Source organism: Sardina pilchardus, chromosome 10 (genome assembly GCF_963854185.1).
Source record: "Sardina pilchardus chromosome 10, fSarPil1.1, whole genome shotgun sequence".
Classification (NCBI taxonomy): domain Eukaryota; kingdom Metazoa; phylum Chordata; class Actinopteri; order Clupeiformes; family Clupeidae; genus Sardina; species Sardina pilchardus.
Genome location: NC_085003.1, coordinates 6,570,580 through 6,597,983, shown reverse-complemented (window position 1 = coordinate 6,597,983; position 27,404 = coordinate 6,570,580). Strand labels below are relative to the sequence as shown.

Here is a 27,404-nt window from a genome sequence, read left to right as displayed (position 1 = left end):
AGTGGAAAGCATCCTTGTTAGCTGGGAGAACTGTGCTCCCCCTCCTTTGTGTTTCTGTTGTTCATGAAACTAGTGCGTTAAATTATCTTTGTCATCTTAGTATTTCCATATAATGTTAGAAAAAGCTAAATAGAAAAATGTTGGACTGGCAGCTTGTTGTTGTTTTTGGTTAAATAGTTGTCATAAATCTGGCAAAAAAAACGTCAGTGTCAGAGGTCTTCAAACAGAAATGGCTACGTCTGAACAAGTTGCCATGGCCGCGTCTGTGGAGCTTGCATCCTGTAGGACAGTGTTTCTCGCAGCTCTGACAGAAGGAGGCCGTGCAGAAGGGCGTGTCCTCTGATTCGGCCGCGTCTCCCCTGGCTCACCTCAGCAGGCTCCGCAGGGGGGTACTGGTACACGGCAGACACTGCGCATATGCTCCAGTGTTGCCAGCTTATTAAAGGAGGGCTGCATACTCTACTCCATCACTGATATAGCCAAAGAATAGGCCATATATTTATTTTTAAACAATCACGTCTAGTCTGTAGACTGTTGCAAGCACAGTGCAGACCCCAACATTATGTTGAAATACAGCTGACATTTGAAAATGATGCCACTACATAACACCAGCAATTAATGACATTTTTGCTTATTTATTCAACTGACACCAAAACAAATAGCTGTTTTTTTTTTAGGCGGGGGGGGGGGGGGGGGGGGGGGGGGCGTTACACGAGGCAGGAGACATGTGATCTCTGCCCTTGGCAGTGCCTGTGTCAAGCTTTATCAGCCAAACATCAGGAACAATATATGCTCTGTGTGTTGTATATTCACACATGGTGTTACCATAATGTGTTGATTTAAGTTAAATGCAGATTTACTGCAGATTAACAATGTGTACTTACAAAGATCTCTCAGGACTTAGGTGAGGTTTCACAAAGTAAACACTCTCACACAGGCTGTCTTCTCAGGTGATTCCTGAAATCGACATAGTAGAAGAATCAAAATATATGTAACAGTGTAAGTCCTACCACGTGGGACAGAAAATGGACCTTTAAATAGTTCTTACCATCACTTTGAGGTGCACATGGTAGATGTCGGCACTTTTCATTACTAATCAGGCTCAATCACAAGCTACTCCCCCAATGCACCTTATTTTATTCCAGTAGCTTTGCAGGTTAGCTGTAATTCTATGTTGTGTGTACAGTATATAGTCTCTATTTCCTGCATTGCTTTCGTGGGGTCTGTGTATAGCTGTTTGGGACTGCATTGGGTTGAGTCCCTGCCAGATAAGCTGTTACTGCAGTCATGCTGTGCTCTGCAAGGCTCTCTTATTATTCGGCTAATTCTCTCATTTGGTGCGCTCTTGTAACAAGCTTTGTGGAGCACAAACACTGGACAGTTTGTTTGGGCTAGACCTATCTGAATCTCATGAACTGTCACACTGTTGACCGTTCTCAGCCAGATTTCGTGTAACATATCCTCTTAGTCATTTGCATGTTAAGGCTTTTGTCAGGGGTCATTATTACCCATTGTTGTGCTGTAATCAGCTCGTCTGTTGTATGGTCAATGACAGCACCTTTGTATGATCAATGACGACTACATATTGTCTGAATGGAGTGCAGAGAAAATGGAAAGACACAGAATCTTTTCTAACAGATACACAAAATGATGTGGCCAAGTCACATGACATTGCAGAGACACTGTGAAGTCTTTGTGAATTCTGAAAGTGGGCAGTTGGGAAATCTCTAGTACAAATGATTATGCAACTACAAATCAGACACATTTTTATTCACTTAGTTGCATATACTGTAGCCTCATTCCTTCTAAGCCCTGAACTAAGAGGAGCTGCCTGTTTTGTCAGATTCTCTCCAGCTACTGCATTGCTACTCTCATAGCTACTGCTGCACTTTTCTGCTTCCTCCCTGTGAGTTTGTTATAAGAGGCAACATCCAGAAGGCATTTGAGATAGTAGTGTCAATAACCTTTGTAGCCAGTGATGCTTTTCAAACATGTTTCAACCTGATCTCTAGAGCCTGAAGAATATCCTTGTTTACTGGTTTACACTCCACCCCTTAGATAGAGTAATGAATCACAGAATGAGTCACAGATGGCTGGTAAATTAAACTTGCATTCACTGATGAACCAATTCAGAGAAAACAGGCTGTGACAATGCAGTCTTTCTGTGTTATGTAAGTGGAAAGATTAAAATTGTGCTGCACTGTACACCAAACGAGATTCCATATACTACATCTCATGAGGCGCAATTCATGTCTGTGTTATTGGCTTTTTTTTTTATTATTGTTGGAGCATATGTTTATTATTACTGTAACAAGTGTGAGATGTCTTGTTACACAGACAAAGATCTACATCTACAAACAATTATGTGTTGTTTTAGTCTGACACCCTTAGACAATCTTTGTTCTTTTGTAATGTATAGAAAACTGAATGAAACATATTTTTCTTACAGGACAAAGAATTCTACAACACAAAAGCAATGTCCTTGAGACGGTGGTCTTAGTCAACCCTTCAGGAGACACAGTTGTCTCAGAGGTACAACATTTTCTTTTAAATATAGATATTAAGCATGTTTATGTACAATTGAATTGCAGAATGAATTTGACCTCTTTGTTAAAGCAACATTATGTAACAAGTTGCCACTTTCGGAGGTGTGCTTTTGTTAGCAAGAACTTTTGTCATGGATTGTTAAGCTCACCTGTCATTCCCAGTATCCACTGAAACTCCACACTGTAGTTCTATGGTCCGGGAAAGAAAACAAAATGAAAGAAAAGCCTTGACAGCATGGTTTTGCCAACAATACTGCAAAATTATGCCAGTTAACATGTTAGCTAGCCTGTATCAGTGTCAACTGGTTATAGTGTTTGAAAAGTTTTACATGCTTTTCATTTCACTTTAAAATGTCATAATATGATTTTTTTCTAAAATGTCATGTCATTTGTTATTCCCATGCCAAGCAATCTATTTTAACCCACTCGTGTTTCTTCCATTGTCCCAGATCCAGTCTCTTGTTGCTGACCCAGCTGCAAACAAACTCCTGGTCCTGAGTGGACAAAGCTCAGACCAAGGTGACCTACTTCTTCAAACTGGAGTATTCAGTTATCAAAGTGTATCACGTACATTCAGTGAGTTTGGGGTAAGCAAAAACCTTTCCACCTTGCTGATAATTACCCAGGGAATATTCTCTGTGTTAATATCATTTACATTAATAGCAATTCTATTTAAGTTAGTGAGTCATTTTTGCATATGTAAGTTTGCATATGTAAGTTTGATGTTTTCTCTCCTCTAGGTCAGTGGTCTCTTGGGAAAACTCCCCCCGGAGCAGCGCGCCACCCTCACTGTGTTCTGCCGAGGGGAGGTGGGCTGGAGCTCCTTGGGGCAGCATAAAAATCTTCGGGAGGTTCTGGACTACAGGCTGAACCCTGAGGCCATTCTCCCAAAAATGGAGGGTGTCACTGAGTTCACAGAGTATATCTCTGAGACTGTAGATGTTCCATCTCCCTTTGACCTTCTTGAACCACCAACCTCTGGAGGCTTCTTGAAGCTGTCCAAGCCTTGCTGCTACATCTTTCCTGGAGGAAGAGGGGACTCTGCTCTTTTTGCCGTCAACGGATTCAACATTCTAGTTGATGGTGGCTCTGACAGAAAGTCATGTTTCTGGAAACTTGTGAGACACCTGGATCGGATCGACTCTGTACTTCTCACCCACATTGGAGCAGATAACCTTCCAGGGATCAATGGCCTCCTCCAAAGGAAGATTGCAGAGCAAGAGGAGGAGCAGTCACAAGGGTCCACCAATTACAGTGACTGGATGAAAAATCTAATCTCACCAGAGCTTGGTGTTGTTTTCTTCAATGTACCCGAAAAGCTACGCACATCAGAGTCCAACTTGAAAGTAAAACGAAGCATTGAGGAGGCTTCACTTACACTGCAGCACCTTAACAAACTTGGCATCAAACCAGAACCTCTGTTTCGAGTTGTCAGCAACACAGTCGAACCCATTACACTCTTCCATAAAATGGGAGTGGGCAGGTTAGACATGTATGTCCTGAACCCTGTGAAGGACAGTAAGGAGATGCAGTTTCTCATGCAGAAGTGGGCTGGAAACAGCAAAGCCAAGACGGGCATAATTCTCCCTAATGGAAAGGAAGGAGAAATATCTGTCCCTTACCTGACATCTGTCACTGCCCTTGTGGTGTGGCTCCCAGCAAATCCCACAGAAAAAATAGTCAGAGTTCTATTCCCTGGAAATGCCCCACAAAATAAAATTCTCGAAGGCCTTGAGAAGTTAAAGCATCTTGACTTCTTGCGATACCCAGTTGCTACACAAAAGGACATTGCAAGTGGGGCTCCTCCATCAGCAGTGAAACAAACAAAGATGAGACAAAGGACTGACAGCAAAGAAAGTCTCAAATCATCCCCGAAAACATCATCTAAGATTTCCAAAAAAGATGCTGATGGACAAGAAGATCTTTCATTTGCTGACACAAAAAGTGAGTCAGTAAAAGATAACAAAACAGACAAACAAGAGGAGAAGAAGGCCAGTGACAAACCCACCAGGACATTAAAGCCCAAAACTGAGGGGACAGAAAAGAAAAAGTTACTAAAAGAGAAGTCACTGAAAAAACACACCAAGGACAGAGTGTCCAAGATGGATGAAAAGAAAGACAAGGAAAAGAAGGAGATAAAGAAACTAAAGAAAGATGATGCTGGTAAAAAAGATGACAAGAAAGACAGTAAGACTAAGGGAAAAGATGCTTCCAAACCTGAACTAAGAAAAATAACTAAGCCTGACTTAAAACCATTTACACCAGAAGTCAGGAAAACCTTGCATAAAGCAAAGGTGCAAAGTAAACCTAAGACAGACAAAAGCAAGGCTAAAGTGGCAAAGGATAAACCCACGCCAGATGCACGTTCTGAGGTAATCCAGCCCGAACCACAGCTGAATGGCTTGGAAGAAGTAAGATCTATTCTCTCCACGCCAGAGGATCTTACCAGAGACTTCGAAGAATTAAAACAAAATGAAGTTCCAGCCGAATTGCCTGAAGAACCAGAACAAACAGAACTACTATCAGAAGAAAAAGCTCCACTGACGTCTGAAGGGCTAGATGAGGGAATTGTGGCTCCCAGCACGCTAACAGAGCAAGAGAAACAAGAGGATAAACCTGAACCTGATGTCTCTACACCACGTAAGGGTTCTCTTCATGAAGATGTCAAAGTGACAACAACAGAGGAGAAGGAAGAATCCAAAGACCAAGAGCAGGAAGAATCTAAAGACCAAGAGCAAGAAGAATCTAAAGACCAAGAGCAGGCACAAGCTGTTGCTGCGGCTGAGATGGCAGAAAGCGATAAATTTGAAGATGAGGGTGCAGCCATTGAGGATGAGGAGGAAGATGAGGTTGAAGAAGAAGTGCCAAAAGTCCAGCGAGACCAAATGGAAGAGGAGGAAGACATGGGAATTGGAGAGGAGGAGGATGAATGTAAATGGAAGGAGGTAAAAGACGGAGAGGGTGCTGATAGAAAACATGAAATGGAAGAGATGGAGAAAACTGAAAAACTCAAGGCTATGGTAGAGGAAGCTGTCCATGAGCCTGAACACAAGAGAGATGAAGAGGGACCAGCTATTAAGAGCCCCACTCTCGCAGAGGCAGAGGATTTGGATGCTATTGCAGATGAAGAAGTTACAACTGAAGAGCATGTCACCAGGGAGTGGGAGTGTAAGGCAGCTGCAGAGATTACCGGAGCAAAAGAGGAGGAAGATACATACCTATCCCATATTGGAGGGGCTACAGCAGGCATCACAACTGTGCAAGGAGCTGCTGCTGCTACAGTTGCTGCTGCTGAGAACATCTCCTACATCCAGGACGAGACCATTCCAGGCTACTCAGAGACCGAGCAGACCATCTCAGATGAAGAGATTCACGAAGAGGCCGAGGACAGAATACCTCACCTCCAGTATGATGTAGGTTCCTACGATGTGTCTGTGCCAGATCAGACAGGTTCTTTTGATGCAATCCATGGAATGAAAGAGATGCAAGCAGCAATTCCTGATGTAACAGCCAAAGGATATATACAGGAGCCAGTTGTTTCTTTGTACACAAACATTGCTGCTCCATTGGCTGAAGAGGAACATGTGTCTTCAGCAACATCAATCACAGAGTATGATAAGTTATCCTCTTTCCCTACCTCTGTTGCTGAAGACCAGTCTATTGCATCAGTCACAACAGGTCAAACTGAAGAAACTGGCAGAAGTTCTTTGCTCCTTGACACTGTTAACAGTATACCTCCATTGGCTCAAGCTGACATTGCACAGGGAAAGGATTTCCTGCACTCTGCTGGAACAATCTCTCCTACATCTTCATTAGAGGATGACAAATGCTTCAAGTCCCCTCCCTCAGAGGAATGTCCACCCATTGCTTTGGATGTGAAAGGTCATGGTGAGGAACATGAGGAGGAGGAAGAGGAGGAAGACGAAGATCAAACTCCCAATGTTGACATCCCACTTGGGAAGCTACAAGAGGGATATGCTGCTCCATCTCTGTTCCAGGAAAGCAAGAAAGATACAGACAAACCTTCCGTATCTACTTTAGAACCTGTTACTGAGAAGAAATCAGATATTGTACCAGCAAAGGAAGAGACAACACTTGCTCTTTCCAAAGAAGAGACAATGATTGAATCATCCACAAAACCAATGTCTCCACCTCACTCATTTTCTAAAGCATTATTGTCAGAATCCAGTGAAGGAGAAGAAAGATGTTTCAGTCCAGATGATAGCACTGTGAAAATGGCTTCCCCAACACAGTCGGGACCCCCTAGCGCAACTCATTCTCCTGTCCACCAGTTGCCAGGCGATGAGAAAGCCAAGTCTATTCCAGGCCAAGAACAAGAGGAGCCAATTGGAAAACAGGCAAAAGAATCTACAGAACAAGGCATTCAAAAGGTTGAGTCAGCAGAACTCTCATCAGCTGGCACATCTGTGGCAGACAAAGAATCTTTGCCTGATGATAAAGAAAAAGCCTCAGTCTGTCAGAAAGAGATGCCCCCAGAAAAAGAAGATTCAGTCTCTCCAACACAGTTGTCCCCTGTCACTGGGGTAGAGGCCGCCTCAGCAGACAAAGAGCAACCAAAGGACTCTGAGTCAGTGGGTGTTTACATGGAGAAAACCAAATTTGAGAAGAGTGACAGTGAAAAGCAAGAGTCTGAGAAGAGAGATGCCACTGTATGTAGTAAGGCAAAGATTGTGGAAGGAAAAGAGAGCAGATTCCTGGATGATTATGATTATGATACCCAAGAGGCCATATCTATGAAAGAAATGGAGGAGAAAAAGGACAAAGAAAAGGAACATGACAAAGAGGAGAAAGAGGTGGAAGAGAAAGATGAGTTTGAACTTGAGCCCCAAACTTCAATTATCCTTGAAAAAGAGGTCTCTAAATCTGAAAAACATGAAGAGAAACATGTGGATGAGACCCAGTTACAGACATCAATTAAACCAGAAGTAACAGACTCAGTAAAGGACTCAGGGCTGGAAGAGAAAGAACTACAGGCACAACCAGCATCAGACAGTAAAGCCACACTCAAAACAGATACAAAGTCAGAGGATAAAAAATTGGACACTGAAACAGCTGGAAAAGACATTCCATCTACAGTAGTCGAAACAAAAGTTACTGCCAAAGCAACCCTTGAGGTTGAAGAAGAACATTTGAGTAAAGATTTGCAAGACAGCTCTCTTTCAGTGTCCCCTGAAAAAGCTGATGTGTCTTTGGTTAGAGATCAAGAGATTACTGAAGACAAAAAAGTTCAACAACCACCACAACCTGCCTCTAGTAAGATGGAGGGGGCTGCAGAGGCCGATGCTAAATCTGAAGTCGCCTCCCTAAAAGAGATTTCACCACCAATCAAACAAGAAAGCACAGCAGAAACCTCACAGCCAGTGCCTGAAAAAGCAAGCATACCCCCTAAACTAGATGAAGTTACAGAGAAAGAGTTGGATGAGCCTCCAAAACAACCTCTGCGTCTAGATGCAGAAACACCTTTGTCTGTAGAACAGTCAAAGCCAGAAACTGTAGATGTGTCTCCAAAAGCAGATCAAAAACCCGAAGAACAGAAACAAGAGGTTGCCTCCAGGTCAGACACGGAACATAAAGAGGACATTTCGCAACAGCTGATATCATCCTCAATAGAAAAAGAAGAAACATCTGTAAAGGACTCAGAAGACAAGTTGTCTGGAGCGTATTCAGAGATAGATACTGTGGCAAAAGAAACAAAAACAGATGCAAAATCTGAAGAGAAACAACTGGATGAGACCACAACAGCCCTGAAAGAAATGTCATCTCCAACAGTAACAGATGAAAAGGTGACTTACAAAGAAACTGTTGAGAAAATCCCATCTACTGCTGTTTCAGATGAAAAAACAACTTCCGAAGTGATTGTTGAGACTGAAGATCATTCGAAGGAGAAATTGCCAGACACCTTGCTTTCAGAAGCAGAAAAGGGTGATACGTCCTTGGACAAAGTTCAAGAAACTACAGAGGCACAACACATAGAGGAGTCTATTTCTAGTAAAATAGATGTGACCTTAGTGGTGGATACTGAATCTCAAGTCATAAGTCATCTGAGTTTGAAATCTCAAGACAGCTCACCAGAAACGTCACAGCCAGTGCCTGAGACGAAGCCATGTTTGTCAGTGGAACAGTTAAAGCCAGAAACTGTAGACATGCCTTCAAAAGCAGAACAACAATCAGAAGAGAAGCAATTAGAAAAAACAGAGGTCACATCCAAACCAGATATGGGACATATAGATGACACCGCACAAAAGATAACTTCATCATCAACAGAAAAAGAAGAACCAAAAATAAAAGACCCTAGTTTGGATGAGAAGCTGACAGGGGTAGATTCAGAGACAGACACCTCAGCAAAAGCAATAAAAACAGATGCAAAGTCTGATGAGACAAAGACTGAAGAGAAACAACTAGATGATGCCACAACACTCCTGAAAGAAATCCCAAGTGTGTCATCACCTGAAAAAACTAAGGTCCACTCAGAAGATAAGAAAGGTCCACAAGAAACTCCACCATCAGTGTCAGAGAAAACAGACATATGTTCAAAAGCTGATCATTCACTTTCAGAAAAACAAGTGCAACCATCATTGTCAGCTTCAGATAAAACTGTGGCGTCACCGGAGTTATATTTAGAACCAACAGATACGAGTGATAAAGATATAACACAGCAACCAGTTCAGGCAGTTCCTGAGAAAACAGATGTGCTAACTAAACTTCCAGAAGTGTCAGAAGAGAAACAAGCCCAAGGGATCACACAATCAGTTTCCACGATAGCAAAGCCATCTTCCAAAACAGATCCAGATGAAAGCGAGGAAGATATCCCTAGACAGCACATAGATACACTGTCTCCAGAAAAGGAAGTCTCCTCAAAATTAAGCTTGGAGTCTGAAAAGAAAGATTTAGATGTTACTCTACCACAATCTTCACAGGCAGAAAAAGAAGATTCCTCCAAGCATTCTCCGTCAGAGAAAAAAGAAAATGAAGATGTGATTCAAAAGACAGCATTGCTCTCAGAAGTCACAGATGGCACCAAGAAGGTGGACCTTGAGTCTCAAAAAGAAATCCCACAGACCCAAAAAGAAGACGAGATTAAAAAGCCACAGTCACCCTTGGAAAATAAAGAAGATACCAAAAAGGTGGACATTGAGCCTCAAAAAGAGATGCCACAGACCAAAAAAGAAGATGAGATCCAAAAGCCGCAGTCACCCTTGGAGAGCACAGAGAGCACCAAGAAGGTGGACCTTGAGTCTCAAAAAGAAATCCCAGTGACCCAAAAAGAAGATGAGATTACAAAAACACAGTCACCATTGGAAAGCAAAGAAGATAGCAAAGAGGTGGATCTCGAGCCTCAAACAGTTGTGCCACAAGTCCAAAAAGAAGATGAGATTCAAAAGCCCTTGGAGAGCGCAGATGGCACCAAAAAGATGGATCTTGGGCCTCCAAAAGAGATGTCACAGACCCAAAAAGAAGATGAGATTCAAAAGCCACAGTCACCCTTGGAGAGTGCCGAGGGCACCAAGAAAGTGGACCTTGAGCCTCTAAAAGAGATGCCACAGACCCTACACACAGATAAACAAAAGTCAGAAGTTGCCCCCAAGGCAGACAGTGAGAGTGAGCATGATGATATGGGGTCAGACTCAGAAGTAGCAGACATACCCTCTGGGGGTATCAAGAAAGACGAAATGACACCAAAGCATGAACAAGCTGAACAGTCATATGAATCTGGTACAGACAAAAAACAATTATTAACCTCAAAAGAACAAGACGTTTTAGAAGCTGAATCAACTCTGGAGTTAGATTCAAAGAAGAAACTTCTGGGGGATACTGAACCAAAATCATTCCAATCAATGCCAGATGCAGTTTGTGACTTGGATTCAGAAGCTAAAGTGAAAATGGATTTAGAATCCAAAGAGAAGGACTCTGAAGAAGTACATGAACAGTCACTAGAACCCGTTCTTCAGAAAGAGGAGAAGCCTTCCAGTTCTGATTATAAATATCCGCAGACCTTAGCTGAGGGTGCACAGTCAAAAACTGAAACAAAAGACATACCTAAACCTTCAGAAAAAGACAAACATGAGGACACTTGCTCTAGTGAAATAGCTTCAAGAAGATCTTCCGATGAATCCGTCAAATCTGATGGAATGGATCTCTCGAAAGATACATATCTTGCAATGTCCTCAAAGGAGGGAGACACTGTCCAACCAAGTAGTAGCTCAGAGAAAGTTGAGGTGCCTTTACCAGTTGTGAGTAAAGAAGAGGCTCCAACTCACTTGGATGCCAAAGAATGTATTAAAGACTCAGCTTCACTTTTACCTGAAATGTCAGAAAAGAAAGAGACCACATCACAACCTCTTTGTACTGAGGACTCTAGCACAAAGATATCTGCTTCTGAGATTCCCTCCTATTCAGCATCAGCCGAAAAAACAGCCTTGGATTCAACACTGCTTAGTACTGATAGCCAGTCCAGTGATGAAGTCCGCTCCCAACCTGAAAGCCTTCACTCCTATGAAGACATTAGCAAAGATTCATCTCATGATGGAGATAAAGCTGCACCAAGCACCAGTAAAGACAAAGAAATACCAGCAAAGGAGGCTGAGAGGGAGATGGAGGTGGAACGAGAAGTAGCCTCCCCAGGACTTACACCATCCCCCTCTTATTTCCAAAAGACAGATGATTCCAATATTTCAGAGGAAAGAAAAGTGTCTGGAGAAATGATGGATAACAAGGAAGCAAAAGCATCACATCTGGAATCTGAAGAGCTGGGTTTTGACAGTGCGGGTCTCCCCTCAGACAAAGAGGGGCATGAGGTCTCCAAATATGATCCGTATGAAAAACCCATTTCTAAAGAACATGAGAGGGATTCGGCAGAAGAAGACACTTATCCTCTTGAAGATAGTAAATTCGTTGAAGGGGGAATAGATGATAATAGGAGACAGAGTCCATCAGAACTTGGAGCTGCATGTCACATAGATGAGATAAGCGAGGAGGAACCCGTGTCTTTCAGTAAAGTAGACTACCACGCCTATTCTATCAAAGAGACTGCTTTTGCTGAGCGTGAACAAGATATAGAGAAAGGTCAAGAAGAAGAGTTTGAGAGGGAGGTAAGAAGCGACGCCCTGTCCTTGGATAAGGGCTATACACAAACAGCAACCACTGACAGCAGACCCTCTCCAGTGGCTGAGCCATCCTCATCCTCTTCAAGCATTACTCAAGTAATACCTGAGAGTTTAGGTAAAGAGAAAGATGACAAAGAGAAAGAGAAGGAACAGAGCAGTGAAAAGAAATCTGTTGATGAGGACTTTGGATCAGCTTCAGGTGCTATTGGGGGGCATAATGAAACAGAAATACCAACGAAGAAAGTAACCACAGATGTTAAAGATCAGTCTGTTCAGCTAAAGAAGGAGGAGTCTTCCATGAAAGACTATGCCTCCTCTGAAAAAGAAAAGGACAAGATTGAGATGCCATCAACCTCTCAACGAGACACAGACATACAATCATTATCATCAACAACTACTACTACTACAACAACAACAACAACAACAACAACAGCAACAGAAAAAGAGAAGGTGGCAGAAAAGGTAACACAACAGCCTCCTTGCTCCTTTTCCACTGCAGAGAAAGATGTACTCTCCTCTCAGGCTTCAGTGGCAGAAGAAGATCAGGCTGCTGCTTCTTCACTCCCAGAACGTCCTGAGCAGCATGTTGATGAAAATATTGCATCCTACAAATGTACCTCTCCTACCCGTAAATCATCATTCGGGTACGATGAGAAAGGAGCTGCTTCAGCCAGTGGACATCAAAGAATATTTGCTGAGGAGGAGGATGTTTATGATGACCAAGAGGAAGAGGAGGATGAGGATGAAGAGGAGGAGGAGGATGAAGAGGAGGATGAAACTAGTGATGTAGATATAGAGAAGGGTGCCAGAGAACAGTCTGAGAAGGAGTGCAAAGGTGCATCTGATGATTCAGTTAGTCCACAACTCTTGGAAGCTAAACCAGAGAAAGATGATGATTCTCACAAGAAAAAAACCTCTGACCTTGATACGAAGAAGGGTCATGACACAGCATCTCAGTCTGCTGATACTCCTCAACAGCATGAAACTCCCTCCTCGAGCCTGCTTCCTGGTGGATATCTTTCAATGCAGACTCCATCCATAATTGAGCACACTCGTGTAGAAGGCAGGAGAACTTCTGAACATCGACTGAATGAAACAGATGCAACACCAGCCTTTTCAGTCTTAACTTCTGTTTCGTCTGATGTGAAGCAACAATCTGGTGATCTGTCAAAGGAGAAACATGATACTGAGAAACATGATTCTTCTGTTTATACATCAACTACAACCCATTCTTCCTCCTCCTCCTACAGTTATTCTTCATCTACCTCTGCTTCTTACTCAATCACCCATCAGTTTGCTGAGGAATTAGAAACCTCTATCCATATGGCTGGTGGTCCCTCCAAGCCAGACTTAGACAGTGCGTCTTTTGAGTATTCTTCTTTCAGAGAAGACCATTCACTTACAATAGATTCTTCTCTCTCAAGCTGTGCAGCTCAGATAAAAGAGGAATACATGGAGGTTTCTGAAAAGCTGGCCACTGTTGCATCAACTGCTGAATCTACATGTAGTCCAGAAGAGATCAAACCATTTCCCCCAATAGCCTTTGCTGAAGGAATAAAACAAGAACCAATGTTATCAAGTACTGAAATGGACAAGAAACAGTCATCTGACTCTGTACACAAGTCTAGCAGTGAAGATCTGCCGTGTTCAGGTCCGTCAGCTCCTGCCCACTCGGCACAACCTGCAGCAGCGGAGTCCACATGCAGGACTTTGTTTGACGTTTCTCCACTAGAGAAGGCTGAAGAGTGCCCAGGGAAACAGGGAAAGACCTCTGAAGAAGAATCTCACGCGAGTGAACTTGAAGACAGCACTCTACCATGCCGAATTGAATGTAAAAGGTCTTCAGTCACTGGAGACAAGCCTGGAATGATTTCTTTGACCGAACAGCAGTCAGATACCAAAACCTCAGACTCCCTGACTCCTGATTCCCTGGCTGAGAGTTTCCCACCACAACCGCAACCAGCAGGAACCTCATCTAATGGGCCTACAGAGGTCAGCATGAGTCCAAAAGAGGACACCAGTAAAGCTGGTAAGGATGAAGCATTATCTGGCACCGTAGCCCTAACTTTACCAACAGCACAGGAAGCAGAAAAAGAAAAGCAAACAAAGGGGACGACAGATGTCTGTGAGAAAAAGGAGAAGGTACAGGAGAAGCTTGAAGATCAGAAAGAGAAAGAAGCCTGTAAGGTTGATGAGGCAGAGAAAAAGCAAGAGAAGGATGGACACGTTGGGAAGGAACCAAAAGACACAGAGAAGCCTGAGAAAAAAATGGATGCAGACAGACAAGATGACAAACTAGAAGAGAAGAAGGAGAAAGAGGACAGGAAGGATGGAGAAAAGGAGAAGCCTGACAAGCAAGAGAAGGAAGAGGTTCTTGGTGTTAAGCAGAGCATTACACCTGACAGCCAACTGCAAATGCAGAGTGCTGCATGTCCAGGGGCTCCTCCCGGGTATGAGGATGATGATGATGATGATGATGAAGCAGAGGTAGAGGAACAGGACAGATACAGGGCTGGGTTGTCAAAGCCTCCCACCTCTCCCGTCCTCATGCCCCCAGTGCAGAAGGCTGCTCTTCAGGAATCCTCGAGGAGGTCTGGGGAGGAGTTCAGCCGACCATCGGACCTCTGCATGGAGGCCACGTCCAGCTACTCTCCTTCAGCGTTCAAGAAGCACAGAGGTGAGATTTCTCCCTCATTCATCAATCCCAGCCCACATATGCTGTCCAGCGACGAGGGTGAAGAGGACCGAGAGAGTGAACATTCAAAGGGCGAAGACGACGACGAGAGAGAGCAGCATTCTGTCAAACGGAGGTCTCACAAGCAGCCACGTCATCATGCTCACAGTCACCACGGCGACAGTAAAGAGGGCTCTCAGCCACCCTCAAGCTCCACGACAACTGGACAAGCAACTGGGCTCGCTGGAGAAGAGACTCCTCCCACCTCTCTGAGTGAGTCACTGCCCTCCCAGTCCGACTCTGATGTGCCTCCCGAGACGGAAGAATGTCCATCCATCACGGCGGAAGGAAACCTGGACTCTGACGAGGATGCTGAGCATCTCCCAGTTGACAAGCTGTCTGGGTCTGCCAGTGGAAGTGGAGCAACACACCAGACCCCCTCCCCAGATTCATTAGAAAGGACTCCTGACCCCCTTCCAGCACCCATAAAGGACCCTGTCCCTCATCCTCCTCGCCCTGATGTGTGCATGGTGGACCCTGAGGCGCTGCCCAATGGTGACAGCAACCTTAAAGAGAGACTGGTGAAGAAGGACCTCAAACCGAAAGGGTTGCGGAAGACCCTGGGGAAGCCCAAGTCGGCCTCACCTGGGCGAAAAGGTGATGCCAGAGGCAAAAGATCCTCTACTCCTGTTAAACAGACCTCCAAGGACTCTTCACCCCGGGCCTCCTCTCTCATACGGAAGGATCCAGAAAGGGCATCTCGTTTGTCAAGGATGTCTGAAGGTCAGAGTTCACAAGGGGATCTATTCAATACAACCAAAGGGCTAGTCAATGATACAGTATAAAAAGCAATTGAGGTATATTATTATGACTTCCAACCTCTACATTCAAAATTTAAAATGAGTAGCAGTGATTAATGCTATTAATTATTCCTGTCTGAAACAGAGGTGTGACAAGTTCAAATGTATTCATTTAAATTAATTTTAGATAACTTAGAATTTGGGCTTTCTATTCTCACTGGATTGTATTGCAGACAGTGTATGAATGTATGGTTAACCCCTGACATTAGTGATGTTTTCTGTCAAAAATACAATATTGATTGTAATATGTATTGCCTTTGTTCTCTTTCAGGTTCTAATCAACAGAAGCCCAGTTCAGTTGTTCCACCAGGGCCACCCATCTACGTGGACCTTGCTTATATTCCCAATCACTGCAGCGCTAAGAATGTTGACCAAGAGTTCTTCAAGCGGGTCCGTGCTGCCTACTACGTTGTGAGCGGAAATGACCCAGGAAGCGGAGAACCCAGTCGGTGTGTCCTGGATGCCCTGCTTGAAGGAAAGGCACAGTGGGGCAACAACCTCCAGGTATGCACTTCTGACTTTGGGCTATGGCATGATACTGTGGGACCGTTAGATAAACAGGCCTAGAAATTACATATGGACCTTTTCGTCTTCTGACCCATCCAGGTGACACTGATTCCTACCCATGACACTGAGGTGACAAGGGAATGGTACCAGCAGACCCACGAGAGGCAACAGGATCTGAACATCATGGTTCTGGCAAGCAGCAGCACTGTGGTCATGCAGGATGAATCTTTCCCTGCTTGCAAGATTGAGTTTTAAATCTAGATCTTTTTTCTGTTGTTCTTAATTTCTCCCTCCATTGTGAGAGGAGCTGCTTTGTCTCTTTGTCGTACTACAGGTTGCTACATATTTTTAGCTCTAATCCTCATTTACAAGCCAGGCCACATTCTCAATTTATTTAGGCTTTCCTCTAACTTTATAACTGGTTTATTCATCATTTGAAAACATCTACAAGGGTTCAACATGAAATGTATACTTGGGGCACAGAAGCCACGAGAATGTAATCTAAACTGCAGACTGAAATTGTCTGTGAAGCTTTGCCACATCTTATACAAAAGCTCTAAAATGGACCTGCATACTTGATATGATAAAAACTCTCCTGAATTAGATATTATCAGAAGCACAAGAATGCCCTTTTACATGTCTTCAAATACACAGTCTCTCTTCACTCATGTGGAGGTGTATGTTTTATACCCATGTTCCTTCGCTTCCATACAGTTACGTAGATTGTAAATGAGACAGAGGAAAGCCTCTGATGGGCCATTTATGCATTGTGACATTTGGGTTATAGATGCCTACAGCAGGCCGATGACAAGATCAAATTGTATTTGAGCAATTATGCCATGGACAGTGTGCAAACTTCAAAGTGCAAGTGCATGTCTAGCCTTGTTCGGGGGTATTTGTGTGAGTTTCTGGGCACACAAGTGTGCTTATGTCTCTCCAGTTTAATGTGAACATGCTCTACATTGTAAAACCGATATTCCAAATTGCAAATCCAAAGGGTCTTTGAGGTGCCAAATTTCTGTCTGAGAACACTTCTTGAAGATGTCCAAATTGCACTCTACAATGTGCTACCTGCAGTGACGCGTGTGCACTGTAAGATGTATTTATTCCTGACTATCTGCCATCAAGCCATTGTGAAGTGTTTTTGGAACAGCTTTATTGCTATTGTTCTCATTGTATAGGCGTAATGCCTGGTATCAAGGCACCTTAGATACAGTGTAGGTCTTGGCTGATCTTTTCATACTGTAAAAGTCTGTGAGCTAGTGCAGATGCTCTTTGGCTGTGCAAGTTAACATATCCATGAGAGGCAGATATTTGGCTTGTTTCAGGTCAGTGAATGTCATGCCATACAACTTGTTTCTTCTTATCCATGAGCATTGCTCTCAGACGTACAGTACATTTATTACAAGATCACTGAGAATGTGAATTATATGTTAGCAACAGATCTTAAAATAAGCCACATTGTCTAGCAGATACATGGTAGAGGTATGTTGTAAAGGTAAAGCTGTATGCTTTTAGAAAGTTATTCTCCATTAACTGACTAAAAAAAAAAAATCTTCTGGTGACAAAATTGAAAAAGCATTTGTTTATCCAGAGCACTTGTAGCAGTTGGAGCGTTGTGTATTGATGTACTGTAAAGCGTGACTGACTGAGAGCACGCGAGCGTGCTTGTTCTGACGTACTGTAAGCTGGTTCATGATGATGTGCCTTCAGGGTGAGGTGGAGCTCCTCTTTGTTAGTGGGGAGGTGGAATTCCACCTCTATAGGGGTAAGACCTAAAATCACGAGGTATACAAGAACGGAGCAGGAGCAAATAGTCAACAAGTCAACAATATTGCAGAATATTGCATCCTACCAAATAACAGTAACCATTTCCCCAGCAATTATGGTGTTGAGCTGTGTGATTTGTTGTTGTTACTGTCAGACAAACCATGAGTTGTTTGGGCAGTTGCACTCAACGTATGCATTTGTTTCACCGTAGTGTGATATCCCCTATTTTAAAGTGTCACATGAGCAAAAGAACACCTGAAAACCAGATATTGCACCCTTTTCGACTGCACTTTTTCAGTGTGTGAGTAGAGGCTAATGAGAGATACATGTGCATGGACAGATTACTGTGTTCTTTAAATAGAGAACGAGATAGTTTGGTTTAGAATCTAACTAATAATCAAAGGTTACTGGAGGGTGATGCAGCATGAGAATGTGGTTGGCTATAGGTGGTAGAGGTATTGTATAGCATGTTTTCCCAAGTACTGTAGTAGTGTGACTAAGTAGACTGGTGTGTGTGTGTGTGTGTGTATTACTAGCACAATGGATCAGACTTGAGGATGTGTTTTTAGCTGGTTGTTTTGCTGGATGGGAAGAATGCTTTTGCATTCTTCAAACTACTTTGGCACTTTACAGTGAGATAACTGAACAGACGAGCATATCATGATGAGATCTTGAAATGAATGTTAGACATTTTTCATTTTTGTAGCATAATATCTTTATTTATTTACATTACATCATTTGCATCAAACTTATCTTAACATACATCATTTTACAACAGCATGTAGAATGTACATGTGTTTACAAATTATTTTGTTACTTGTACTCATTTTGTTACTTGTTTTACTTTCAACTCATCATGCTTAAAATACTCGGGGCAATGACTCACCTTGATGTCTTATGCCCAGTACATTCTTGGGGCTATAGTTTCTGTAGAGCGGGGTCTGAAGTAACACGTTTGAAGTAACATACTGATTTTCAACGGCTAATCTCAACCTTGTCTCCTTTTAAGAGATTGCTCTTAATATTAGTTCATACAGGGTCTGTTTGTTATTTTAGTTAATGACTAGGCGGAACATTCAACTTCAGACGAGCCTACCCCTCTGCTCTGAGAAACCAGCCAACTCATGAATTTCCACTCAGCTCCTCATATCATCCACTCAGAACACCTAGTGTAAGATAGGGGTTTACAACCCAGCCATAGACATTATGTATGTACAGGGTGTTTGAGTGGTTTGAGTGTTTGAGAATGTGTGCAGTCCTCATAGACTGACGGGAACTGTGAGGACTGCAAGCTATTGTAAGCTGTGTACGCACAAGGCTAGCATTATGGGCGAGGGGTCTGAGAGAAAAAGGATGTCTTAATCTAGCTGTCTTTGAAAACACAATAGAATGGCCTTGGACAAGTAGGTCTGCTGTACCTGTTTGTATACTGTAACAGTAAAATTATATTATAGACTCCTCACAAACATACAAATCTTCAAATCAGAGCTGGAACAATATGAAAAGGATATTTTTTTCATCCAAACAAGAAATGGATTATGAACTAGTTTGATATGATGCACTGTAATGTATGTCCTCACATTGTGGTATATTTTTAATATATGAACAGCTTAACTTACTCAATTCCGAAAAACTGGCCTTAGTAACACGCACTTCGGGGCCTTGTCAGTTTTCTTTGAACGGCTGCTGAATGCAATATATGGTGTTTAAAAGCAGAATGCACTAATCAAAACTAATCTTTTTGATTGTTGAGTTGATAATCTGAATGCTGTTTGGGCTCACAAAAATGAAACTTACAAGCATATCACAGATTTCTGAGGAAGAAAGCCGATAGTGTTGAATTGAAAGCCCACAGTGGCGTTGCTACATTGTTAGCTTACCATTGAATTGGTACGTGCATTAACAGTGTAGTGGAGGTTCACAGATTCATTGCTGACATATTTCACTGTTAACGTGAAGTATAACTGTTTCTGTCATATCTAGGATTCTTAGGGCTGTCCAACCACAACCACAATACTCTGATATAATCTGTATCAACTACAGTTACAAGGTTTGGTATCCTGATTATGACTTGAAGTATGAACTTTGAACTAAAGATCAAATGAATGGTACAGTATGGTGAAAAAACCATGCACACTCAAATGTGTATATACACAACAAAACAAAACATGATGAAGATGTAATCTAATTATTGTGAATTTTTTGGATTTTTTTTGTGCGTTTCATCCCCTTTGTAATCCTACTCTCTCAAAGCAAGCAAAAATAGACTGCAGAGATGAACCGCTGCTTCAAATCCATAATTTTATTTTGTCCAAATCATCCTCCCTCCCCCTCAGTCAGTCCTCCATCAGATGTCTGACCATTTGAACGTATACCATGCAAATGCTACCATCTTATCTCTGCATGTGATCTTAGTTATAATCTTGAATGTATTTGTTTCAAATGGAAATTAAACAATTTAAGAGCTATATTTGAACAAGCTATTTGTCTTAATGGTACCGAAAATAGCATATATTTACTGGGCTGTGCTTCTGTTTGCCCCAAGGTGTTGTTAAGAATATGCTGTGATAGTTCTTCTGTTTCCCGCCGCTGTATTAATCTTAGTTCTGTTCCTCCCGAGTGCAATACTCCACATCTCTATTTAAAATCTAAATGCAAAGCTAGACTCTCTGCTGATTTAATGTAAAAGGGAAACATCCTGGTGATCATCAATAAAAAAAATAATATTGAAATTCAACAATGTGTTGTGTGTCCTGTAACATTTCAAATCCATGTTATTAATTCAGTTAGGCTAGCTGTACCTTTAAAGTCTCTATTTCATATTTAGGGAGAGAACTGATTTCTAGTGAGTAAAGCCTTCCAAAGATGTTTTAACTTGCTGTATAAGTAAAGCCCACACATGCCTGCAGGAGCACCCACATTACCATTCACAGACCCACACTTTTCTTTCATAGCACATTTGAGAATGTAAAATGGCAGAAGAGAACTCCAGGTGATCTTCCCATTGCCATTTAAGAGAAAAGTAAAACCTCTGACATTTTGTTGAACTGTAACTGGAGAGAACACCATGCTGGCTATACTGGGGCGTGAGTGACAAAGACACAGCCTCACTGAGATGGCAGGGGCTAAAGATCTCATAGTGCTGAATTAAGAGGTGGCATAGTGTGTCCTCTGCCTCACCATCTCTAACAGACATCAGACTGAGTAAGCCTACACAGTTGCTGGGCTACCTGAAGCGCTGGCCCCATCTCTGCCTGGATGAGCTCACTGGTCTGGCTGCAGTCCCTGAACCCCCCCACCCCCACCCTCATCCTCAGATGAAATACCCACAAAGCACTTTTCCATCCCAGGCAACTCCACCACTCTGTGGCCCACTGAAAGCAGTTGCCATGACTACCACTCCCTTTTATTTCCAAAATGTTCAGAGGAGCGGGTTTGGGAGGAGGCAGTAGCCTCAATGTGGGCACTGCAGACTTCATGCCCGATTTCCCCCCCGACTGTGACCTGTCTTTAAAAGGCAAGCAGGAGAGAAGTCTGATGTTAGCACTCAGTGTAAAATCTCACTTTCACCAAAGGCTTACACAAAAGTGCTGATCTTTTAGAGGGAATATTTTGACAGTGCACACTTCATACACTAACCAGAGCCTGAATGTAGCAGATGAGGTACATGACATGACATGTCCTTGAGTGTCCACAGACAGTGCCAGTGGTCACAGAGCCCTTGGACAGCCTCTGAATCACTTGATTTCAGTCAGTGTCAGTGCAGTGAGTGACACTGCAAAAACATCATGGGTCTGACATCACCATCTGGCTTTGTCCCGACTCTGGTAGACATGACTTCCCTTTCTCTCCCCGTTCATTCAGAGTCCCGCACAGAGCCGAGTCAATAAGTGGAGCAGGGCCCGTATCCATGGCAACTAAACACCCACTGAAGACGGGATGACTCACCACTATTGCCTTGCATCACCTTTCAGTCCGACGGTGACTAACGTCCGAGACCATTAAAACGTTCCAAACAATCAAAACAAGGCAATGTTCACTTGCCGCGTTGCAAAACATTAAACACAAGCATTATTATCTGTTAATGCCAGTTTAATAATTAAATAACACTAAATAATTTGGATGAACCAAGCTACAAACCAAGTAACAACAGAAAGGGAGATTTATTTGGATTTTAGATGCAATGTAAATATTTACAGTAAACATCTAAAGCAGCATCACAATCACATGTGAATTTAAATAATCTCATAAATAAAGCAAACCCAGAGTTTAAACATCCATACATCCATACACACATTATCCACACATTTAAAACAATAATTAAAATGTTCTAGTCCATTGAATAAATGTAAAATTAACTACCCCTAGTATTGTACATCTTTACCACATCAATTTGTTGTAGAATACTGAAACAAAGAACATCAGGCTAGGTGAGTCTGGACTTGGACTCCCACTTGATACGACAATGATTATTATTCAAAAATACTCAACAAATGAATATAACGGAAAAAATGTTAGAAACTGACAAGACTGAATGTCTATGCAATGAAATGAAAGTACTCAAATTCTCTATAGCATCTAAAGGTCAACCTCTGTAATTATACAGTATAACTTGCTTGATGTCTTGTGAGTTTAAATTTGACACACTGGTGCAAAACTTTGGCAAGACAGTAGTTTGACAACATTCATCCACAAAGGAACATTTGTGCATCCCAAAAACAGTTGACTTTTACTGGAGTGGTTGTTCTTTTTGGATTAAAAAAAAAACTGTACAAAAATAGTTTGGGAAAAGCTAAACAAGGCACTGATGGAATCACAATATTCCTATGAAAATATATTACCAAGTATTTCTTTATACTGATAGGTTTAGAATTCTATTAATCCCTTCTTAAAAAATCCACATCAAATTAGCCAAAAATGCAAAGAAATAAAGGTAAACAACCGGTCTCGTGTTGAATGGGTCTCTCGACTATGATGAGGACTTGCTCCAGATGCTGGCTAAAGAGAAGGACATGGTGTCTAGCGCTCCACGGAGCTGCATGCTGACCGGGGGACTGGCCTCCCTCCTGCTTTACCCTGCTTCACCACGGAGCATTTCAAAAGTACTGCATGTGCTCCAACTGGCCAGTCACTTGCGAGGGGAAGGATGCCTCCCAGCCCAGCAGCTAACCTCGTCCCCATATATCCAGAGCCCTGGCTCAGTCAGGAGACAGGTGTGTGTGTGGAGGGGTGGTGTGTGTGCGTATGATCAGCCGGTCCCTGGATATGGAGGTGCTCCGAGATGTCCCAGTTGAATGTCTACTGGGCGAGAGGTCTGGTCTCTCTCACTCACTCAGTCACACAAAGGGTCCAACAGAGGGGAGGGGGGCCCTGGACTGGACATCGTGCTGGAGGGGCTACTGATATCTACACACACACACACACACACACACACACACACACACACACACACACACACCACACACACCACACACACCACACACACCACACACACCACACACACACACACACACACACACACACACACACACACACACACACACACACACACACACACACACACACACACACACACACGAACAGGAAGGGTGAGAGAGAGAGAAACAAAGATTAAGGACTGCTTCAGTAAGATGGCGGGTAGCCAACACGTTGCAAAAATGACACCTCATATCAACAAAAGAAATCCAATCAAAGGCTGGTTTGGTGTAGTGGGATCTGTCTGGTGTATGACTTGTTTAAATGCACCTGGCTAGATTTAGGATAGTCGAGCATACCGAGGGAAGTAATTTGTTTTGCCCCATATAGACATGTCCACGGAGACAGCTCCAAAAAGATGTTATGCAATGCCAATTAGACCCAGCGCAGTAGTTATAATCTGCAGGACACTCGTCTCCTCCAGCATGTTCCCATCTCATGCCCACAACAAAAGACATCACTGAAAACTGGGTTAGAAACGGGACCAAACAAAACTGGAGATGCAACCTAGATAAGATGGGGGGGGGGGGGGCGGGGCTCAGAACAGCTGCTAAGACACTCCTGATGACTTTAGAGTCCCGATATTAATCACTCTCTGGGAACGGAAAAAGACATCCCAGGCTGGAGAAGACTGCAGCCAAGTGGAGTACTGAGATACGGGAGACAGGATAAGTGGAATCAGAGGAGAGGGTGAGTGCGACAGCGAGAGCCCTACTTCGGTTCGACTTCCCATGGAGGAAAACACACACACACACACACACACACACAAATATCAATTCCCCCTGCTCTGGTAGGTACTTTTGGTAAATGTGTCAGAACGCGGCGTACAGGTCAGAAACTCTCCATAAATGTTAGCGAGGGCGCGCTGCTCACTCCCAGCGTTCCTGTTGCCCTATGGTGGCTTCAGAAGAGAGCAGTGTGTGTGATGGGCATTACCCTTACAGCAGTGTGTGTGATGGGCATTACCCTTACAGCAGTGTGTGTGATGGGCATTACCCTTACAGCAGTGTGTGTGATGGGCATTACCCTTACAGCAGTGTGTGTGATGGGCATTACCCTTACAGCAGTGTGTGTGATGGGCATTACCCTTACAGCAGTGTGTGTGATGGGCATTACTCTTGCAGCAGTGTGGGTGATGTGCATTACCCTTATAGCAGTGTGTGTGATGGGCATAACCCTTACAGCAGTGTGTGTGATGGGCATTACCCTTACAGCAGTATGAGTGATGGGCATTACCCTTACAGCAGTGTGTGTGATGGGCATAACCCTTACAGCAGTGTGTGTGATGGGCATTACCCTTACAGCAGTGTGTGTGATGGGCATTACCCTTACAGCAGTGTGTGTGATGGGCATAACCCTTACAGCAGTGGGGACCCTCTGGGTGGGGCTGCGGCGAATGCGGAGGGTCGGGGGGTGCCGGCGAGGTCTTCGCCGACTGGGAGTAGACGTCCATGGAGTGGGACTGGGACTCAAACAGGGCGGAGAGAGCTGGTGGAGGAGAGGACACAGCTTCAGCAGGACACTCATGACACTGTGTTAACTAGGCACTGTGTTAACTAGGCACTGTGTTAACTAGGCACTGTGTTAACTAGACACTGTGTAAACTAGGCACTGTGTTAACTAGGCACTGTGTTAACTAGACACTGTGTAAACTAGGCACTGTGTTAACTAGGCACTGTGTTAACCAGGCACTGTGTTAACTAGGCACTGTGTTAACTAGGCACTGTGTTAACCAGGCACTGTGTTAACTAGGCACTGTGTTAACCAGGCACTGTGTTAACTAGGCACTGTGTTAACTAGGCACTGTGCTAACTAGGCACAGTGTTGGTTAGGCACTGTGTTAACTATGCACGGTGTTAACTAGGCACGGTGTTAACTAGGCACTGTGCAAACTAGGCACTGTGTTAACCAGGCACTGTGTTAACTAGGCACTGTGTAAACTAGAAACTGTGTTGACTAGGCATTGCGTTAATCAGGCACTGTGTTAACTAGGCATTGTGTTAATCAGGCACTGTGTTAACAAGGCACTGAGCATGACTGGGAAGTTAAACAGAGTACTATATGTAATAGGGGCATCATGCTGAGGTCACCTGATACTAGAGTGCTTTCCCTTAGAAGGTATTGTACATTCATGATTTGTTTTTGTGTTGATGTTTATGTGTGTGTGTGAGTGTGTGTGTGTGTGTGTGTGGGAGGAGTAGTGTAGCTGATACCTTTGAGAGTCTTGGAGTGGGTGTCGCCTACGTCCTCACAGACGGCCGTGAGGAACTCGTCCACCTGCTTGAGCGAGAGCGAGTTGTGGAGTGTCTCCAGCGGGTAGATGGACGGCACCATGGAGCAGCCCTCGAACCCTGCAGCCGGGGAGGACACACACAAACACACGCCGTGTCCAACACACGCCTCCTTTGGGACACACCACACACAGAACAGCCCAACTCCCCGGATCAAGGGTCTCTCTCACTCTCTCTTTAGCACACACACACAAACACACACACACACACATAAACAATGGTGCTTTAGAGAGGCCCAGTCTTAACCCCCCCCCCCCCCCCCCCCCCCAGATGCCACATGTCTGAGAACCCTGACGGACCCACAAGCAGTTCGGACGGAGAAGCATGCCATCTGCACATCTGCATAGCACATCCTGTCTCTGTCTTCACAGCCTCACACACTGCAATACCAACCAGTACGATCATGACTTCTGTCAAACCCCAAACTGTGGCTACATGACTAATCTCTTGCTGGTGACAGCCCTGGCTGCCGCAACTGCAATGCCGCATTCGTGATCAGGTGTCCTCTTCAATGATCCTATGATCATACGACGCAACATGTTGCTGTTTCATGACTTCAAGAGACTGCATCATACACTATCAGTGAGGTCTCTCTTCTGCTGCATCAAGAGAAAGGCAGCTCTTCAGCTTTGCTGCTGTGGAAACAGCATTCCTGCACACACACACACACACACACACACTCACACACTCACACACATTTGCCATGGGAGCAGCACCCCCCTCCCCCTAAGAGTGCTGCGCTCCCCCCCAATAAAGTCACAATGGCTTAGCCACTGTCACAACAGGAAGAGAAAATGGATGAGGACAAGCGTTTAAGTGATGCATGAGTCCCTCTGAACAGGTGACATGCCAGAAAGCTGTAACCATCATTGGCGCCAGCTGCTAGCATTAGCCCTGAATCAAAGCATGACATTCCTGACAGAAATAATCACCAGCCCTCGAGTCAGCTCGTCTCTCCTTCAATACAATCAGCACTCAAAAACCAAGAGCAACAATGAGAAGTGCATCCTACAGACAGAATGCAACATTACAGAATCACAACATTATCCACAAACCTCTATTTGACCAGCAGAATAACAGAACAGCTCATAAGAGAGACAAATCCACCTTAAACCCCACAGTAAGATCTGTAGCAAAAATGATTAGGGGCCCTGGGCTTCTCATAATACTAGATAAATCAAAGTGGGAGTGAAAGGGAGAGGTGTTACTTGATGTGCGTAGAGCTCTAATTAATGACTTGAGCTTTAGTGAGGCAGCTCCAGCCTCATCAATCAGAAGAAAAGAACTGCAATGAGGAAGGGGGGGACTGGGGGGGGGGGGGGGGGGGTCTCTCTCATAACCACGGCGACGGGATTTATATTTGCTTTTACCTCTTCAGAGCCTCTATGCAAAGGTCTCTGCACTGAATTACAAGCGTGTTACTCACTCACTAACAACTGAATTAATTCTCCAAAATGTGGTGCCACTATCCCAAAACCCTCTACTCCCCTCTACCTCTGTCTTCATCTCTCCTCTCTCCCTTAACCTTGGTCTCCTTCCACTCTCCATCTCTCTCTTTCTCTTCATTTATTTTCTTTTCTCTCTCTCCCTCTCTCTCTCGCCCCCTCATTTGATTCGTCTCCAAATGTCTGTGCAAATACAACATTCAGCTCACATAGCAACTGCAGCTAGGAGCAAACACGACAATCCCGATCTGCTCCATCCCGTATTCATTTCCATGAAGAAGAAAAGGGGGAGAGAGAGAGAGATAGAGAGAGAGAAAGAGAGAGAGGAATAACACAGACAACACGGGGAGGAGGGTGAGGACCAGACAAAATGAGTAAGCAGTAATGGAGACTGATGTAAGGGAGAAGCTGTTTTATAAACAAAAGACGCAAGATGTCTGTAAGCCGATGTTCATTCTGCATAATGTCATACCAGATGACTGTAATACATCTTCACACTGTAGCATCTAAGACTGAGCAGTGTAATGAAATGACAAAACAGCTCGACAGGCTTGCCCAGCCCCACACTAAACACCGAGCTACTCTAGCCTATTCCAAAATCATACTCCTAGCAACAATCCGACCTCTCGACAGATGAAATGAATTTTGAATATAAATCTTCCTTTATCCAAAGTTTTCAGTTTGGTTTGCAACAGCATTCAGGTGCTCAAC

The 27,404-nt window shown here is 43.7% G+C and overlaps 2 protein-coding genes across 6 annotated transcripts in view; one reads left to right on the top strand and one right to left on the bottom strand.

The window, feature by feature from the left end:
- The window catches only part of map1ab (microtubule-associated protein 1Ab), a 36,357-nt gene extending 16,141 nt beyond the window's left edge, over positions 1-20,216 (top strand). Inside the window, exons 2-6 of the mRNA XM_062547203.1 lie at positions 2,450-2,532; positions 2,996-3,133; positions 3,287-15,128; positions 15,477-15,709; positions 15,812-20,216. Of these exons, the coding sequence (XP_062403187.1) occupies positions 3,440-15,128; positions 15,477-15,709; positions 15,812-15,967 (12,078 nt within the window). The 5' untranslated portion in view covers positions 2,450-2,532; positions 2,996-3,133; positions 3,287-3,439 and the 3' untranslated portion in view covers positions 15,968-20,216. The remainder of the gene's footprint in view (positions 1-2,449; positions 2,533-2,995; positions 3,134-3,286; positions 15,129-15,476; positions 15,710-15,811) is intronic.
- Positions 20,217-21,626: 1,410 nt separating this feature from the next.
- The window catches only part of ppip5k1b (diphosphoinositol pentakisphosphate kinase 1b), a 31,097-nt gene continuing 25,319 nt past the window's right edge, over positions 21,627-27,404 (bottom strand). For 4 of the 5 annotated variants that reach the window (XM_062548224.1, XM_062548225.1, XM_062548222.1 and 1 more), the window contains 3 exons: positions 25,171-25,308; positions 24,290-24,445; positions 21,627-22,888 (listed from right to left, as the gene is read on the bottom strand). In XM_062548224.1, the coding sequence (XP_062404208.1) occupies positions 22,815-22,888; positions 24,290-24,445; positions 25,171-25,308 (368 nt within the window). In that variant the 3' untranslated portion in view covers positions 21,627-22,814. The remainder of the gene's footprint in view (positions 22,889-24,289; positions 24,446-25,170; positions 25,309-27,404) is intronic. The other variant, XM_062548223.1, reaches the window with a different exon arrangement.